At 38.9% G+C, this 17,622-nt stretch overlaps 1 protein-coding gene across 1 annotated transcript in view; it reads right to left on the bottom strand.

The window, feature by feature from the left end:
* The window catches only part of VIPR2 (vasoactive intestinal peptide receptor 2), a 144,878-nt gene extending 132,717 nt beyond the window's left edge, over positions 1–12,161 (bottom strand). Inside the window, exon 1 of the mRNA XM_082259459.1 lies at positions 11,687–12,161. Within this exon, the coding sequence (XP_082115585.1) occupies positions 11,687–11,737 (51 nt within the window). The 5' untranslated portion in view covers positions 11,738–12,161. The remainder of the gene's footprint in view (positions 1–11,686) is intronic.
* Between the last annotated feature and the right edge of the window lie 5,461 nt (positions 12,162–17,622).

Genomic DNA, 17,622 nt, shown 5'->3' with positions numbered 1-17,622 from the left:
TGCTTGGGCACAAGACTGCCAGGATGCATTCTGCCCCTCTCAACAGGTGGGTCAGTTCACCTGAATCATGCTCACTACATTGTTTTTTTTTTAAATTTAATTTTTTTATTTTATTTGCATATAAAATTTACAAACATCTCACATATAGTTCCACAAGAAATCTACATAAAAATATAAATTTCTAAGTAAATAGATAATGTATGTTCAGTACATGGTAAACTTATAATATTTTCCCTCCCTTTACCACCTCTCCCACCCCTCCCCTTCTCCCCCATAACTCTCCCATTCTCTACCTATATAGCCTTCTTCCTACTATTTCCCCAGCTACAAAATTGCTTAAACATTAATTTCGATATACTTAGTTGTTTTTTTAAAGTCTACCCATTTTCCCCATTTTCCTTTCATGTTTATTGAGGTCTCCTCTTGAGAATTGCAAATGTATTCCATATTGAAAGTATTGTTTATCTTATTGCACCACTCCTTTAATTTTGGGCTATCCGTCTCTCTCCACTTTTTTGGTATTATTCCCTTTGCTGCATTTAATAATGTTGGGACCAGTGTTGATTTGTATTTTTTTTAATGGTATTGTTGTTTTATGAAATAGGCAGACCCAAGGGTGGTTTGGGATCGTTATTCCTGTAATTTCGCCTGTAAGTTGACGGACCTTTGTCCAAAATTCTCTGATTTTTGGACAATCCCAGAAAATGTGAAACATTGTTCCGGTATTGCCACATCCCCGCTATCATTTATCTCTCTTATCCGTCTGGAACTTATTTATTAATTTAGGTGTGATATACCATCTTAGCAGACACTTGTAGTTTAGTTCTGTTGTACTTACATCTATGGCCACGGATCCTACCGCTTTCAGTACTACATCAGATTCCTGTTTTGACAATTGTGCCCCTGTTTCTTTCTCCCATTTTACCATGAACGGGGGTTTCTCCAAGCTGTGCAATTCCGTCAGCATTTTATATATGTGTGATACTCCATGCTTTTTCGTAGATGTATAACTTAATTTCTCGATAATATTTAAACATTTTTCTGTTCTAATTGGTTGTGGTAATGACTTTACAAAATGGCTCAGCTGGAGATATCTCCATTCGTCCAATTTTATATTTTTATTATTTTGTTTTAAATTTTGTAGTGTTTTAATGTGCCTTTGTGAAGTATATCCCTTAATTGTGTATTTCCAATCCATTTTCCACATTTTTCCTCAATTCCTGGTGGGAAGTATTTTGTGCAATCATGCTCACTACATGTTGTTTGAACTGTGAGCGTTCCCAGTTTGGCTTACTTTCCCACCAGGTTTTTTGTGAACTGTCTTTGCATTAATTTAATACAAGTTCTTCTATCGCACTGGGACTGTGTGTTTTTCCCATGGCACCATGTTTCACCCCACCTACAAGCTTTACAGCCTCTTCACATCAGCTGTGTCGAATGCCTGGTCCCCATCATTTACATTTCTTTTCTTTTTCAAGAATGTAGTAGTGATGTAGAGAATGACAGGATGGAACCTCTAGCTGTAGCCATCATCCATTTGAACTTCCTAGTTGGTAAATGGTATAAGTTCCATTTCTTGCATATAAATCCATGTTATCACTTATCATTATTCAACTGCCTTTCTTTTTGTGTGTCTTCTGCTCCTAATGTTGATGAAATTCAAACCAATTATCACACAGATTGCAACTATTATAGACTTTTTCCCTTCTGTTTCCAGAGATATTTTATGGCCACTGACTACCAGTATCAGTTACCAGTTTGTGGACACTTACAGACCAGTAATTTATGGGAGACAATTCAAATTTTTATCTTTAGATCACCACACAGACCCTTATTTAAGTAATACTATCAATGTTTCTTTTAAATGTATTGGTTTTCTTTATAGTTGTCACTTCAACTGTGTATAGGACTGCAATTTTTATCTATTAGATAAAAATATTTTTTTTAGTATCTGTGGTTGGAGAATGTATTAATTTTTAAAATAAACTAGTTGCAAACCATGGTAACCTTATTCTGCAAACTAGCACTATTGATTCTGGAGTTCTGGAGAGGGCTGCAGCCTTGCGTCTAAGCATACGTGTGCACAAGGGGTGTGCAAGGTGTGCCTGGGTACACCCTAATTACTAAGTGCAGTGCCGCTTCCCCCTACTGCCTGGGCTTCCCCTGTGTTGGCTCCCCTGCCCCACAATGCTGCTGGCTTCCCTTCTTTCCCCCAGCTCCCCATCCTGTTTCAGGATGGAGAATGGCGGAAGGGGCTAGTAAATTTTACCAGCACCTTTCTTTTCTAAATTTAAACAGTGAACACAATACATTCAGCACAGAGTACATTTATTCACTGTCCTGTGCAGCTGAGTGTTTGAGCTTTGGGGGGCACACCCTAATGTAATAGGCTGCGCACACCTATGTGTCTAAGAAGTGTTTGCTACACAAATTCCGCTCTCTCTTTCTGACAAACAGCAAGTAGCCAAAAATGGAAAGAGCTGAAAATACATGCCTTGCGCAAGAATTGGTGATCTGAGGATATCAAATTTTATATCAGCATTGTTATAGCAATTTAAACAATAGTTTGTTTTGACAATCTAATAAAAGCTTACTTAAAAACTCTACTTTTGATTGAACTTTTAAATGCAAAACCAGATATTCTTACCCACACACACATTTAAACTCCTTATCCAACTCTTAACAGCCACAAAACAGACAAGTGCCAAAGCATGGAAGTCCTCATCTCTAATCTTCGGTGAAACTAAACAACGAGTAAATCTTTCTGTGGTACATGCCAAAATGACTGCTCTAGATAATGGTACCTTGAATAAATTTGATATTCTTTGGAAGCCTTGGATTTCCAAGTTACTTCCCCCTGATTTCAATGAAGCTGTTTTACTTTCCTGGTAACATCTCCACACGTTCTATATTACTGTCCCTTTCAGCCTGTACCTTATTCCCGAGAATTGCTTCTTTTCTTTATTTCCCTACTTTCTTTCCTTCTATCTCCTTTTCTTTCTTTCTACTTCACTTTTCACATCTTTTATTTTCCTTTTATTTACCACTTTGTTTGCAGTGATCTTTGATATGTTTTCTCTATTATATTCGAGTCCATAAAAATGCCCAAAAAAACGCCTGCGCCAAAAAAAAACCGCCCAGGTGTGTTATTGCAGGCGTTTTTTTTGGGCATTTTTTTGGGGTTTTTGGAGGCAGGCAAAACATCTGAACTTCTGTATAGCGGTATATATACACACACATGTATGTATATATACACCTACACATATATAGGTGTGAAAATAGCAGAACACTATGCTTGCGCTAATGAAATAATTAACCTGTTTTGCCTGCCTCCAAAGACCCCCAAAAAAATGCCCAAAAAAACGCACATGTGTGTGTATATATACACATTTGCACGCTGCTACAAGCATTCTGCGGTTCAAATGCCAATAAAATTCCGTCTGAATGCATTTTTTTGCTTTAAAAAAAATGCCACTAAGCTCAGCTGCCTCTAAACTACTATAAACATCTCAGTGTACATGTACAAACAGGGCCGCTGATAGGGGAGGACCACCAGTCCTCCTGTTGGGGGCCCAGGCGCACAGGGGGATCCCAACAGCATGGGGAATTGGTGCAGCCGGGAGGAGGGGCAATTACAGAAGAAAGCCCTGTGTGGCTCTCTGCAGCAGCTGAAATCCAGTTTCTCCCCCTGCCCACTTTCAGCTGCTGTATTGTAGAGGAGAGTGCCAGCTGTTGTGGTTGCAGAGAATTGGGTAAATGAAACTGCTTTTTGCAGCCCCCTAGAGATAAATGAGCTTTTAGCCTTTATAGTTGGGGGCCAGTACCATTTCAGAGGAGACGGAGGTAATGCTGCCCCCTGACTGCAGCAAACTGATGACATCATCACAGCCTAGACAAAGTCACTGAACTGCAGCCCAAGGACTGCTCTTCAATGGTAACCAAAGATTCTGTTGCTTTATAATATGACATTATATATTCATTCAGATCTATAGATTTAATGAGATGTCCAATCTAAGTAGTGACGTGGCTTGGTACAGTAAAGCTATTTTTTTGTTGAAACATACCTGGACCTAGAGATGTATGCTGTGTCCTATACTTGAACAGTTTTGACTGGTGTGTATTTCAAATGAATGTCATACTTTCGCACAGGTAACGGTGCAACTGATAAAAGTATACACATCCAGCAAATCTGAATACAAACCTGCAACTCGGAATGTGCAAAGCAAACAGATCCGTAAAAAGAGCAAAGTTCTGCTAATCAGCCTGTATTCGTGTAAATGGCCCACAAAAATAATGTTTATTAAATAGACAACAACCACAAAGATAAATAATGATTGTCATCGTTCTAAAGGTATTGTGTGCATTTCACAGCTCTAAAGATCATATAGGTGGGAATTTCCTTAATGATGGATTGTGCAAAAAATAAAGTAACTTTTCCCATAAAGCTACAAATAAACTACACAGCCACCTTAAAAATTCCTGGAAACAAGTGAAAACATTTAATAAACTACCATTATCATTCATTAAACTCTACAACTGCACTAGTTAGAAAGTTCACTTAGTTTATTTTAACCAATTCTGGACCGGAAGGATTTACCTCCTTAATGACCAGGCCATTTTTTGTGATACGGAACTGCATTATTTTAACCGACAATTGCACGGTCGTGTGATGCTGTACCCTAATAAAATTGATGTCTTTTTTCCCCACATATAGAGCTTTCTTTTGGTGGTATTTGATCACCTCTGTGATTTTTATTTCTTACGCTATCAACAAAAATAGAGCGACAATTCTGAAAAAAAAAAAACATTCCCAATAAAAAAAAATGTATTAAATAAAAAATGTTTTTAAATCAACTTTTTTTTTTTAAATTTTAGGCCAATTTGTATTCTGCCACATAAGTGTATAATGATTGGTTTGCGCAAAATTTATCGCGTCTACAAACTAGAGGAAAGATTTATGTAATTTTATTTATTTATTTTTTATATTTTTTACTAGTAATGGCGGGGAGCAGCAATTTTTAGCGGGACTGACATTGTGGAGGACAGATTGGACCCCTAACTGACATCTTTGACACTTTTGGGACCAGTGACATTACTACAGTAATCAGTGCTAAAAATATGCACTGTTAGTGTACTAATGACACTGGCAGGGAAGAGGTTAACACCAGCGGCAATCAAAGGGTTAAATGTGTCCCTAGGGGGTGCTTTCTAACCGTGGGAGGGATGGGCCTTCTGCATGAACAGAGAGACCTGTGTTCCTAAAAAAAGTGTGATAAGTAAAACTGCAGCAGGCAGTCGACTGCAGCAGGCGGTCGGTAAGAGATTAAAGAGGAACTGAATTCTGGGAGTTGTGCCCAACAAAGGCAGTCTGATGTTAAAGCACTAGTCACTAGTATTACCTGTGTTCTCCCTGCAGTTGATCCTTTCCCCGCGACTGACTTATCATACCTTGTTCTTGTCTCTGTATAGATGTGTAACTATGAGGCTGCAGGCACAGCAGTGCATAGACACATTCACATACCAGTCAGTACGCTCATTTTTTCAGGAGGAATTCAAGTTCAAAGTACATTTTTGCTTAGGCACAATTAACATTTCCTAATTGATCTTAAAACATAGCAGGCTCCAACCTTTTGAGTTCAGATGCACTTTAATGTGAATCCTTTAATGTGAAATGCTCTGCCCAATAAGAGCCCTGACAATTCTTTACAGAGTTGGTAGGAAGACAGCAGGAGTGTAATTCCTGGATCCTGCATAGCATAACTTCCCCTCTCCCTTACTTCCTACATCACCATTTACATTTAAAGTGGTTCTAAAGACAGCAGGCATTCTCTGCATTAAGGTACAAAATTTTCCAATATCAGCACTCCCCAGCCCCCCCCCCCCCCAATATGACACTTACCTGGCTCCTCTTTCAATCCAGCCCTGTGCTCATTTGCAGCAGCGCTGCTCTCTCGCTCTCCAGAGGCAGAAGTGGGTGCCATTGGCTTCTGCTGCTGTCAATCAAGTTCTGTGAGGAGGGAGCAATGGACATGGCTGAGCCGTGCTGTGTGTGTCTATGGACGCACACAGCCACGATCGGGAGAGCACCTGCACGAGTGCCACTATAGCGCACACCTTAATATAGAGGGCACTCTAGAAGAGGAGGACTGGACAGCACCGATGGAGGAACCCAGAAGAGGAGGTAATACCATTCCACAGAGTAGGGAATTATATTATGTTTAATATTTTAAGAAATAAAAACAATGCCTTTACAACCACTTTGAATTTCAAGTTTAAATTTGGTTGGTGGCTTTGAGAGGTGGTAGCTTTTTTTTTTGCATCAGGCTTTCTGAATGTGAGAGGTAGCAATGAGTTCCAGCATCACCAGCAGGTGCATTCCAGGATCACCAGATTACAGACAAAAAGGAGTGGTGTAATACAGTACCTTCCCACTAACAGATATTACACTGACAACAGCATTTCAAAAGTGAATATATAAGATTGTGATGGTGAATTCTGAAGATCGAAAAGTGTGTATTTGCAAACAAACTGCACTGAGGAAAGAGAGTTGATTTTTGAAAAAAAGGCTGTAGACAAAGGTAGCACCTTGATAACATTGGAGCACACTACAGCTATTCAGAAGAGGTAAGCACTCAGGTGCGTGTGTGTGTGTGCCGGGGGGAAAAAGGGGTTTGGGTTCTAGATTACGTTAGGAGGCTAGAGAGGGTGTGCTGAGAGGGAGGGTATTGTTAAAATTGAAGTTACCCTTTAGGCCCCTTTCACACTTGTGCGACTTGTCCTGCGATTTGGGACTGCAAAATGACAAGTCGTTCTCCATTATTTCCAATGAGTACCATTCATATCTGTGCGACTTGAAGTCACACCGACTTCAAAGTAGTCCCTGCACTACTTTGGCATGATTTTGATGCATTTTGAGGTCCAAAGACATTTAAGCCCAGTCAAACTCGCATCAAAATCGCGGCAACATAGTTGCATCAAAATCACGGTAAAATCGTGCACAAGTGTGAAAGGGGCCTTAAAGGAAATTTTTCTCAGAAAAAGACCCATCACTGACAGAAGTACTGTACCAGACAAATAGACAGAAGTACTGTACCAGACAAATAGATATCACCAAGCGAGTATTTTTCCTCTTGATAAACACCACCAATCAGTTTTCAGTAATCACTAACTTTTATTCTCTGTTCCGTAAAAGAGTATATCCAAGCAACAAGCTGAACCTTATAAAGGATCCACCATTAATCAAACCAGTAGGATGCTGGAGCTCCTCAGCTTCTTTTCAGGACTCTAATGGAATGCCAAAACAAGTTACTAAGCGCTAAACTGGTAGAGGTTTAAATAAAGTGGAAATCCGTTTTCTTAGTGGTATCTGGATATCCAGCAAGGAGGGTTTCTTTTAGCAATGGTAAATTGTACAACATCCACAGCATCCGAATATACTGCTTGGAATTTAGACCCTCCCCCCAGCTCCAGAGTGCAGGTATCACTGCCTCCTAATGCCTGCATTATAGGAGGTGTCAGTCCTGATTCTAACCATGAAAAGAACACTTGGACAAATTACTTAGCAATTAATAAAAGGATTGTTTCCATTAAGCCTTTTTGTGTCTAGACAGATGATAGTGTGTAATGATAAACTCTCTATGGGCACTGCCATTTTAAATAATTACTTGCTGTTTCCAGGCACAAAGAAAGTGTTAATAGTTGTCACCTCCAGACAGCTTTTATACTAACCAATAGAACACGTTAAAACCACTGACTTTCCATTGTTGATTACTTATTCAAGGCAGAACAAATGCAAAAATTATGAGATGTCAGTGTTACCAATAGTCTACAAAAGTACACAACAAATTATGTGTCGAATATGCACACAAAGAGGGAAATTTACTATAACTGGTGCACAGAGAATCTGGTGCAGCTGTGCAGAATAACCAATGAGCTTCCAGGTTTTATTGGCAAAGCTTAAAGTGATTGTAAAGTCTTGTATTTAAAAAAGAATACAAAAATACACAAACATGTTATAGTTACCTCCTCTGTGCAGTTGGTTTTGCACAAAGCAGCCCGGATCCTCCTCTTCTCAGGTCCCTCATTGCTCCTCCTAGTGCCTCCATCCTGTTGAGTACCCCCACAGCAAGCAGCTTGCTATGGGGGCACCCGAGCCAAGCTGCAGCTCCATGTATGCTTTCAGACACAGAGCTGCCATTTTGCCCCACACCCTCTCTCTCCTGATTGGCTAACTGACTTGGATTGACAGCTGCGGCAGCCAATGGTGCCGCGACTGTGTCTCAGCGAATCAGTGGGGAGAGTCCCAGATGGCCAAGGGACTCGTGGACATCGCTGGAAAGAGATGGGATTCAGGTATTAGGGGGTGCTGGGGGGTTGTTACACCCGGAAGGTTTTTTATTTTTATGCATAGAATGCATTAAGATAAAAAACCTTCTGACTTTACAACTCCGTTAATTGATTAGGATGAAGTTAGAAGCTGATTGGTCACTTGTACAGCAGCACCAGATTCTGTGAACATCAGTTTAGTATATCCCCCCCAATGTACTAACAAGCTTTGGAATGAAAAAACACATGCACTGATGATAAAGGTGTAGGATTAAAACTGACCAAAAGATCTTGATTTAATTTGCCTGAACTTCGGACCCAGTTATGTGACCACCAACAGGCAGAAAGTCACAACGTAAACTGACATACATTATTCCTCTCCTAAATGCTAGAAAGCTTGCCAGAAATATTAGGTATACAAATATATGTAAACACAGATACATATGGGTTGAGGACAAAATGTTATTAAACTTAGCGCTGCTTCCACAAATCAGTCACTTAGTAATGAATAAAGTGCCAGTGCAACCAATAATATATAAAGTGCAACAGAAAGGTGCAATCAAACAAACAAATAAATGTCCATCAATTCAAATAAAGTGCCGGTGCTAGTGATGTCTTCTCGTATAGGATTCAGATGACACTCCGTGCTCCCCTCCTGAGTCCCCACTCACCAGCAATATAATGCAAAACAGCGTGGTATTATCCTTAATCAATGGATGGATGAATCTAGCTCTTTCCTTTTCTGGTGGTTAACAAGGCTCTCAGCACAGTGATGAAGTATAGTCCAATGAAGAGAGAGATAATCATAGCATAATACTGTTTGTTTTATTGAAAGATAAAAACATAAATGCACGTACAGCAGTAAAAAAAGGTTTGAGCATGTATATCACAGGATCGCTGCCACAGCATTCGTATGAGTTGTCAGGTTGGCGGCACTATCTCTTTCCCCGCTTGACACGTTTCACCCCTCCCACTGGGCATCTTCTTGAAGACGCCCAGTGGGAGGGCCAAAACGCGTCGAGTGGGGAAAGAGATAGTGTCGCCAATCCGACAGCTCATATACGAATGCTGTGGCAGCGATCCTGTGATATACATGCTCAAACCTTTTTTTACTGCTGTACGTGCATTTATGTTTTTATCTTTCAATAAAACAAACATAATTATACTATGATTAGCTCTCTCTTCATTCACTGTGCTGAGAGCCTTGTTAACCGCCAGAGAAGGAAAGAGCTAGATCCATCCATCCATTGATTAAGGATAATACCACGCTGTTTTGCATTATATTGCTAGTGAGTGGGGACTCAGGATGGGAGCATGGAGTGTCATCTGAATCCTATACGAGAAGACATCACTAGCATCGGCACTATATTTAAATTGATGGACATTTATTTGTTTGATTGCACCTTTCTATTGCACTTTATGTATCATTGGTTGCACTGGCACTTTAGTCATTATTAAGCACGTGTGATTGATTTGTGGAAGCAGCGCTAAGTTTAATAACTTTTTTTGTCATCGTATGAGGTTCTTTAACCTTTCACAGTATCAGCAGCTTCAATTTCACTTTTATTTAAACTTAATCTTTTCATGCACTTTTATAATTGGTTTTATATATGTGTGAATTATTCACACATGGTTGTGAATACAGTAATCACTAACAGGACACTGAACGCAAAACCATAGTGTGGGTATAATACCCTTTTTTACATATGGGTTTATATCACAATATTCAAATTGTAACAACACCTAAATGCCCCATTTGCAATATATATACTGTATATAAATAGATAGGACCGGGATATAACAGAGTTGGGCTAATAAAGGTGCAAATAATGCGTAAAATCATAATCTTTGGGATTTCTATTAAGAGTAAATATAGAGTTGAGGAAAATGTTCAAAACTGCTAAAAATGTATTAAAAAGGATCAGTACCCCTGTATTTTGAGGTACTACCATTTTTTTTTAGTTGTTTAGTGGTTTTAAACAATTTTCATATATATTTGTTAGCCCAGATCTCAAATCTGTCCAATACATAAATGCTAAGCATCTAACTAATCTTCATATTTTTTTGGGTAATAGTTTTCTTATTTGCTTTATAGATAAATGCATTATTATATAAAGGCTAGTAAATCTATTGTCAACTCTACTATGTTAATATACTGTAACACAAGAAATGATTAATATATATATATATATACATACACACACACACACAATATTTCAGTATATATATATAAATATATATACAATATTTCAGTGTAGATAGATAGATAGATAGATAGATAGATAGATAGATAGATAGATAGATAGATAGATAGATAGATAGATAGATAGATAGATAGATAGATAGATAGACTGAAATATTGGAACTTCTTAGAGTTAATAGTAAAGCTAGTAAAATGATAACAGAGAAACATGTTGAGTCGTGAGGCTTTCATTCATGGAAGTGCAATAGCGCCCTCTCCATGTAGGCTTGAATAGATACAGTCAAAAGTAAACACTCCGGACCTAATTCAATAAACTAAAGGTTGGTCTCATTTCTAATGTCTTTTCGTATATGGAAAAAAATGTTGTATAGCTTGCTTACAAACATCAGCATAGTAGTAATAATAATGATAACAATACCAATGAATAAAAAAAAGATAAGAAAAAATGAGACAGAGATAGATAGATAGATAGATAGATAGATAGATAGATAGATAGATAGATAGATAGATAGATAGATAGATAGATAGATAGATAGATAGATAGATAGATAGATAGATAGATAGATAGATAGATAGATAGATAGATAGATAGATAGATAGATAGATAGATAGATAGATAGATAGATAGATAGATAGATAGATATTGATAACATATAAATTGATGGGCACAGATATCCAAAATGTTTCATTAAATATTAATTGACTCTTTCTCATATACATAGATTTGCATACAATTGTGGTGCATTTGCATGACAGAATATGATTATTTATGATTCTTCATTGATGATGTACCAATATATTGTTCTTTAATCTTTACTATAATGGGGGAATGTGTGTGCATGCATGTAAAAAGGCACATGTCAAGTTTTTGGGATACACATTTATCCTTTATGCCTTTTTAAAAGTTTGCACCTCTGAGTTTCAACATCTATCACATTAAATTAGCAATACAGTCATTGCACCACAAGTACTTGTCCTACTTACATTATCTCCAAGTTAAACGTAGTTAGACTAATTTACAAAGCAGAAAACAGGATAACATTCACTAACAAACCTTCGAATGACTACATTGTCAGTGAAAACATCAGGTATTAGCAATCCGTGAACAATTTATCTCAGGAAACATTCACAAGAGATTTACATAATCCAGATACTCACGATGAGCAGAAGAGGAAAAGTTAATAGCAGTACAGAGAATACGGTCTTCATCGTAAAGAGTAATTCAGGTTACAAAGATTCCTGGGTGGTCATTGCAATACATTAGATCCAGCAGCATGTGGTCCAGACTTCCTTATAAATAACATTTCATTATACTGACATGATGCACAGATGATTCTTCTTCCCGATTCGAAGATCAAAGTTAAAAAAAAAGCTTCTTATTGTCCACAGCGTGAAAAAAAGTTAAATGAAATATAAAAAGAAAAAATTGAATTAAAATAAAAAGTGATTTTTTTTTTCCAAAACAGATCCTGTAGAGCTACCCAGCAGCTTAGCAGCTACAAACTATGACCGACTAAACAGTCAGTCCATGAAAATCACAACTTCCCTTGCTGGACTCCAGAGCTGTTGATTCACAGCACTCCTTGCACTTAGTAACTCAACTTGAAGCATTACAGGAGCTTCTGCAATAAGACAAAATCCTTACAGGCAGCAAAGGATTTCATATTCTAATGCATGACATATTCTAATGGCTGAGTGGGCAGGATCAGGCTTGGGAGAGGGGGGGCTTGGATGATTGAGAATTAAATAAAAAAAGCTTTTACAAATCAAGCTTGAAAGCATGTAATTGCTTATTTTTCCTTCTTTTAATGCTAGGAAAGTTTTGTTCATATCATCCTTTAAATGTTTCTAATCATTTGACCTTTTCTTCATATTTAAAAAAAATATATAGAAATCAAAAGTGTTAGAATATGCATGAATTGGAAAGAAGGAGCTTTACTCAAAAAACAGTTCATAATTCCTAAATTGCACCTAAACCCAGGATTAAAAATGTAATGTTTTGCAGCTTGCCGGTCCTTAAATGTCAAGGCTACATTCGTTTTTCTTTTTAAGGGTCTGTGCACACTGGCTTAAAAAATGCTGTTTCTACAGGAGTTTAGCGTTTTGCTTGTGGAAGCAGCTCAATGTTATCCTTTGTGTCCATGCACATTACAACGTTTCAAAGAATATTTTAGGGAAAAAAAACAAACTCCTGTTTTGTGTTTTTGAGAGGAGTTTTCTAGCAGAAAAAAAAAAACGATGAATGCTCGTAAACTCTCCTAGAATTTCCCAAAACTCTCCTAAACTCCGGTACAAAAATGCTCTACATGAACTTTTTTTTTTTTTTTTTTTTCTGCCAAGAGCACTGGCATTTTTTTAGGTACAGTGTGCATTGACCCTAAAAGGCTTTTTTTTCTTTATTTTTATCTAGTGGTTCTGCCAATAACATGCTTCCTGTCTTAAGGTTGCCATAGATGGATGGAAGTTCGGCTGGTTCAGCAGGAACCACAAGAATACAATAGCACAGTGTGGGGTGTTGGTTGGTTTCTCAGGCCAAGAGGGTGGGACTTTTACGGGCAAGTGAAGGATACACAGTTGTTTGTAAAATAAATGGTTGCAATTTATTGCAGATACAATTGTATGTTCAATAAAGAAAATTTTTTAAAGACATTTGTGGTGATGTAAGGTGTTTGGGTTACAGACCCAAAGTGCGTAGAAGAAATGCTAAGTTGGAAAAAGAGTTTCCGTGACAATGGTGCAATATATGTGACTTTATTTTGATGAAAGGAACTCTGTTTCTCCAGGCTGGGTTGCTTGGATGCTTCACAGAGAGTTCATCAAAAAGGTTGACCCGACGCGTTTCGGCTAACAGAGTAGCCTTTGTCAAGGGTTTTTTGTCACCAAGTCTGTAGAGATAGTGACGGGTTTAATTATCATCAATGTATGTTATGTATGGAATTAGTAATGAAAGAAAACATTTTTAAAGTACATACATTTGACCTGTTTTGGTGATTTTTGTTCAGAGCTTAGAAGATCCGCAGCGAGAATCAAAGGTGAGCAACCTGCAGGTGTAGTGAGTGGTAAATGTCAGGAGATATTAAAAAGAAAGGATTTTAAGAAAAAACTAACATTATCGGTGGCATCGACTTACTAAATATTGGTTGGTCTGTTTGTATCTGGATTGGCAGATGAGATTGTCGGCAAGCAATACATATATATATAGAATTATATATTTCTCTCTGGACGTCCTTATATGGTGACCAATCTGTTGATGTATAATATATATACAAGGTATTGGTATCCCAAAAGTTTGAAGGTGTATGTGAAAGGAAATAATTTGCATTACTTACAGGGTATATTGTAAGCTCACGGTTTCTGGACAGCTCAAGGTAATTTAAAAGGTATTTTTGCACGGGTGCAACTGTCCTCAAAGTCCGCTTGTGTTTGGGTACTGTGCGGTATCTAAAAGCTGGAATACATGTGGCTAGTTTTGTTAAAGTTCGGAAAAAACACAGGCAAGTAAAGCCGAATGTAGTGCTTTTATTGGGAAGTGATGGTTTAAGCAATGAAGGGTAACACTTACAGTTGTTTTTGCTTTTGCTGCAGGTTGCGTCCGCTCTGTCTCCTCATTCCCTCGGTGTGAGGGTGATGTGAGGAGACGCTGATTCCCCGGCCTTTTTAAAGCCAGTTGCGCGTGCGCATTGTGCGCCGCACGTACCAGGCTTCTTGTGCGAGTGACGTCATAGCCCTGTTGTGCGCACGCGCCAGCGAGGTGCGTGCGCATCGGGAGACTGATCGCACATTATTGGCCGCCGACACGGGAGGAAGGAACCAAGATCCCGGGAGAGGGGAGTCTTTTGGAAGATGGTATATTCCAAGGTGCCTAGTTTAACCCCTGGCTTGCCCAGGGGCTTTCCGTGCCGGGTGCGTTCTTCATAGTTGAGAAAAATCATCAGAGGTCAATCAATTATATCGAAAATATGTTATGAAGATATAAAATATACAGTAAATAATACAAGGTATAAATTTGTTTATATGATCATATAATCTTTAGTTTTAACAGCAGAAGTAAAAAGAAAGGAAAAAAGGGGGGAACTCATTGTACCCTGGAGAACAAAAAGCAGGGTGTTTGGAGGTCATATGGAAAGGGAAGGGGGGGGGTGGGGGAGGAAAGGGGGGGGAAAGGGGGGGGGAAAGGAGAGGGATTAGGGGGTGGGGTGTGTATTTTGTCAGTTTTTTAAAATAGATTTTTTATACATGGGTAGATTGTGTCTAATTTATATTTTTTGGGGGGGGGGGGGTTTGTGGGGGGTGGTTTTTTGTTTTAGTCAGTTTTTCCTGATACAAAGCCTTCTAAAAAGGGGCGATAGCTTGCTATCTCGTTTAGGCCTGGGGGTATGGTGGCTTTTAGACGTTGTATCCACCGTAGTTCTATTTGGAGGAGGCGTTTGTTCCAATCTCCCCCTCTACGTGGGATATGGATTCTGTCTAGAGCTATAAAGTTTATTTTGGGCATTTTGTAGCCATGTTGGTACGCTACGTGTCTTCCTAGTGGGAGGTCAGGATTGCATAGTTCCATGTTATTTACATGTTTTCCAATTCTTTTTCCCATTTCTTGTTTGGTTTTCCCAACGTAGTATGCTCCGCATTCGCATCTCATCAGATAAATTACTCCCTTGGTCTTGCAGTTTGCAAAATGTTTTGGTATGAATTTTTCCCCATTTGGTAGTGTAGTTTCCACACATTTTTTAATGACATTGCATTGAGCACAGGATCCACAAGGGTATGTTCCTTTGGTTTTGCAGGGGTCTTTTCTGATGTTTTCTTTGAATTCACTGTGTATGAGGTTTTGTTGTAAGGAACCTGCTTTGCGGTATGTTATAAAACATAAAGACAAAGAAAAAGAACAAAAAGACAACACACGGATTATACTAAGATATACCAACGAACACCCCTCCATAAAAAACATTCTTCAAAAGCACTGGCCTATTCTAAAAGAGGACCCAAAAATAAAACATCTGGTTTCCGACAATCCATCATAACATACCGCAAAGCAGGTTCCTTACAACAAAACCTCATACACAGTGAATTCAAAGAAAACATCAGAAAAGACCCCTGCAAAACCAAAGGAACATACCCTTGTGGATCCTGTGCTCAATGCAATGTCATTAAAAAATGTGTGGAAACTACACTACCAAATGGGGAAAAATTCATACCAAAACATTTTGCAAACTGCAAGACCAAGGGAGTAATTTATCTGATGAGATGCGAATGCGGAGCATACTACTTTGGGAAAACCAAACAAGAAATGGGAAAAAGAATTGGAAAACATGTAAATAACATGGAACTATGCAATCCTGACCTCCCACTAGGAAGACACGTAGCGTACCAACATGGCTACAAAATGCCCAAAATAAACTTTATAGCTCTAGACAGAATCCATATCCCACGTAGAGGGGGAGATTGGAACAAACGCCTCCTCCAAATAGAACTACGGTGGATACAACGTCTAAAAGCCACCATACCCCCAGGCCTAAACGAGATAGCAAGCTATCGCCCCTTTTTAGAAGGCTTTGTATCAGGAAAAACTGACTAAAACAAAAAACCACCCCCCACAAACCCCCCCCCCCCAAAAAATATAAATTAGACACAATCTACCCATGTATAAAAAATCTATTTTAAAAAACTGACAAAATACACACCCCACCCCCTAATCCCTCTCCTTTCCCCCCCCCCTTTCCCCCCCCTTTCCTCCCCCACCCCCCCTTCCCTTTCCATATGACCTCCAAACCCCCTGCTTTTTGTTCTCCAGGGTACAATGAGTTCCCCCCTTTTTTCCTTTCTTTTTACTTCTGCTGTTAAAACTAAAGATTATATGATCATATAAACAAATTTATACCTTGTATTATTTACTGTATATTTTATATCTTCATAACATATTTTCGATATAATTGATTGACCTCTGATGATTTTTCTCAACTATGAAGAACGCACCCGGCACGGAAAGCCCCTGGGCAAGCCAGGGGTTAAACTAGGCACCTTGGAATATACCATCTTCCAAAAGACTCCCCTCTCCCGGGATCTTGGTTCCTTCCTCCCGTGTCGGCGGCCAATAATGTGCGATCAGTCTCCCGATGCGCACGCACCTCGCTGGCGCGTGCGCACAACAGGGCTATGACGTCACTCGCACAAGAAGCCTGGTACGTGCGGCGCACAATGCGCACGCGCAACTGGCTTTAAAAAGGCCGGGGAATCAGCGTCTCCTCACATCACCCTCACACCGAGGGAATGAGGAGACAGAGCGGACGCAACCTGCAGCAAAAGCAAAAACAACTGTAAGTGTTACCCTTCATTGCTTAAACCATCACTTCCCAATAAAAGCACTACATTCGGCTTTACTTGCCTGTGTTTTTTCCGAACTTTAACAAAACTAGCCACATGTATTCCAGCTTTTAGATACCGCACAGTACCCAAACACAAGCGGACTTTGAGGACAGTTGCACCCGTGCAAAAATACCTTTTAAATTACCTTGAGCTGTCCAGAAACCGTGAGCTTACAATATACCCTGTAAGTAATGCAAATTATTTCCTTTCACATACACCTTCAAACTTTTGGGATACCAATACCTTGTATATATATTATACATCAACAGATTGGTCACCATATAAGGACGTCCAGAGAGAAATATATAATTCTATATATATATGTATTGCTTGCCGACAATCTCATCTGCCAATCCAGATACAAACAGACCAACCAATATTTAGTAAGTCGATGCCACCGATAATGTTAGTTTTTTCTTAAAATCCTTTCTTTTTAATATCTCCTGACATTTACCACTCACTACACCTGCAGGTTGCTCACCTTTGATTCTCGCTGCGGATCTTCTAAGCTCTGAACAAAAATCACCAAAACAGGTCAAATGTATGTACTTTAAAAATGTTTTCTTTCATTACTAATTCCATACATAACATACATTGATGATAATTAAACCCGTCACTATCTCTACAGACTTGGTGACAAAAAACCCTTGACAAAGGCTACTCTGTTAGCCGAAACGCGTCGGGTCAACCTTTTTGATGAACTCTCTGTGAAGCATCCAAGCAACCCAGCC

This window comes from Pelophylax lessonae (assembly GCF_965119305.1).
Source record: "Pelophylax lessonae genome assembly, chromosome: 5".
NCBI lineage: Eukaryota > Metazoa > Chordata > Amphibia > Anura > Ranidae > Pelophylax > Pelophylax lessonae.
Note: the sequence above shows the minus strand (reverse complement) of the source record. Positions and strands in the feature narration are given on the sequence as shown.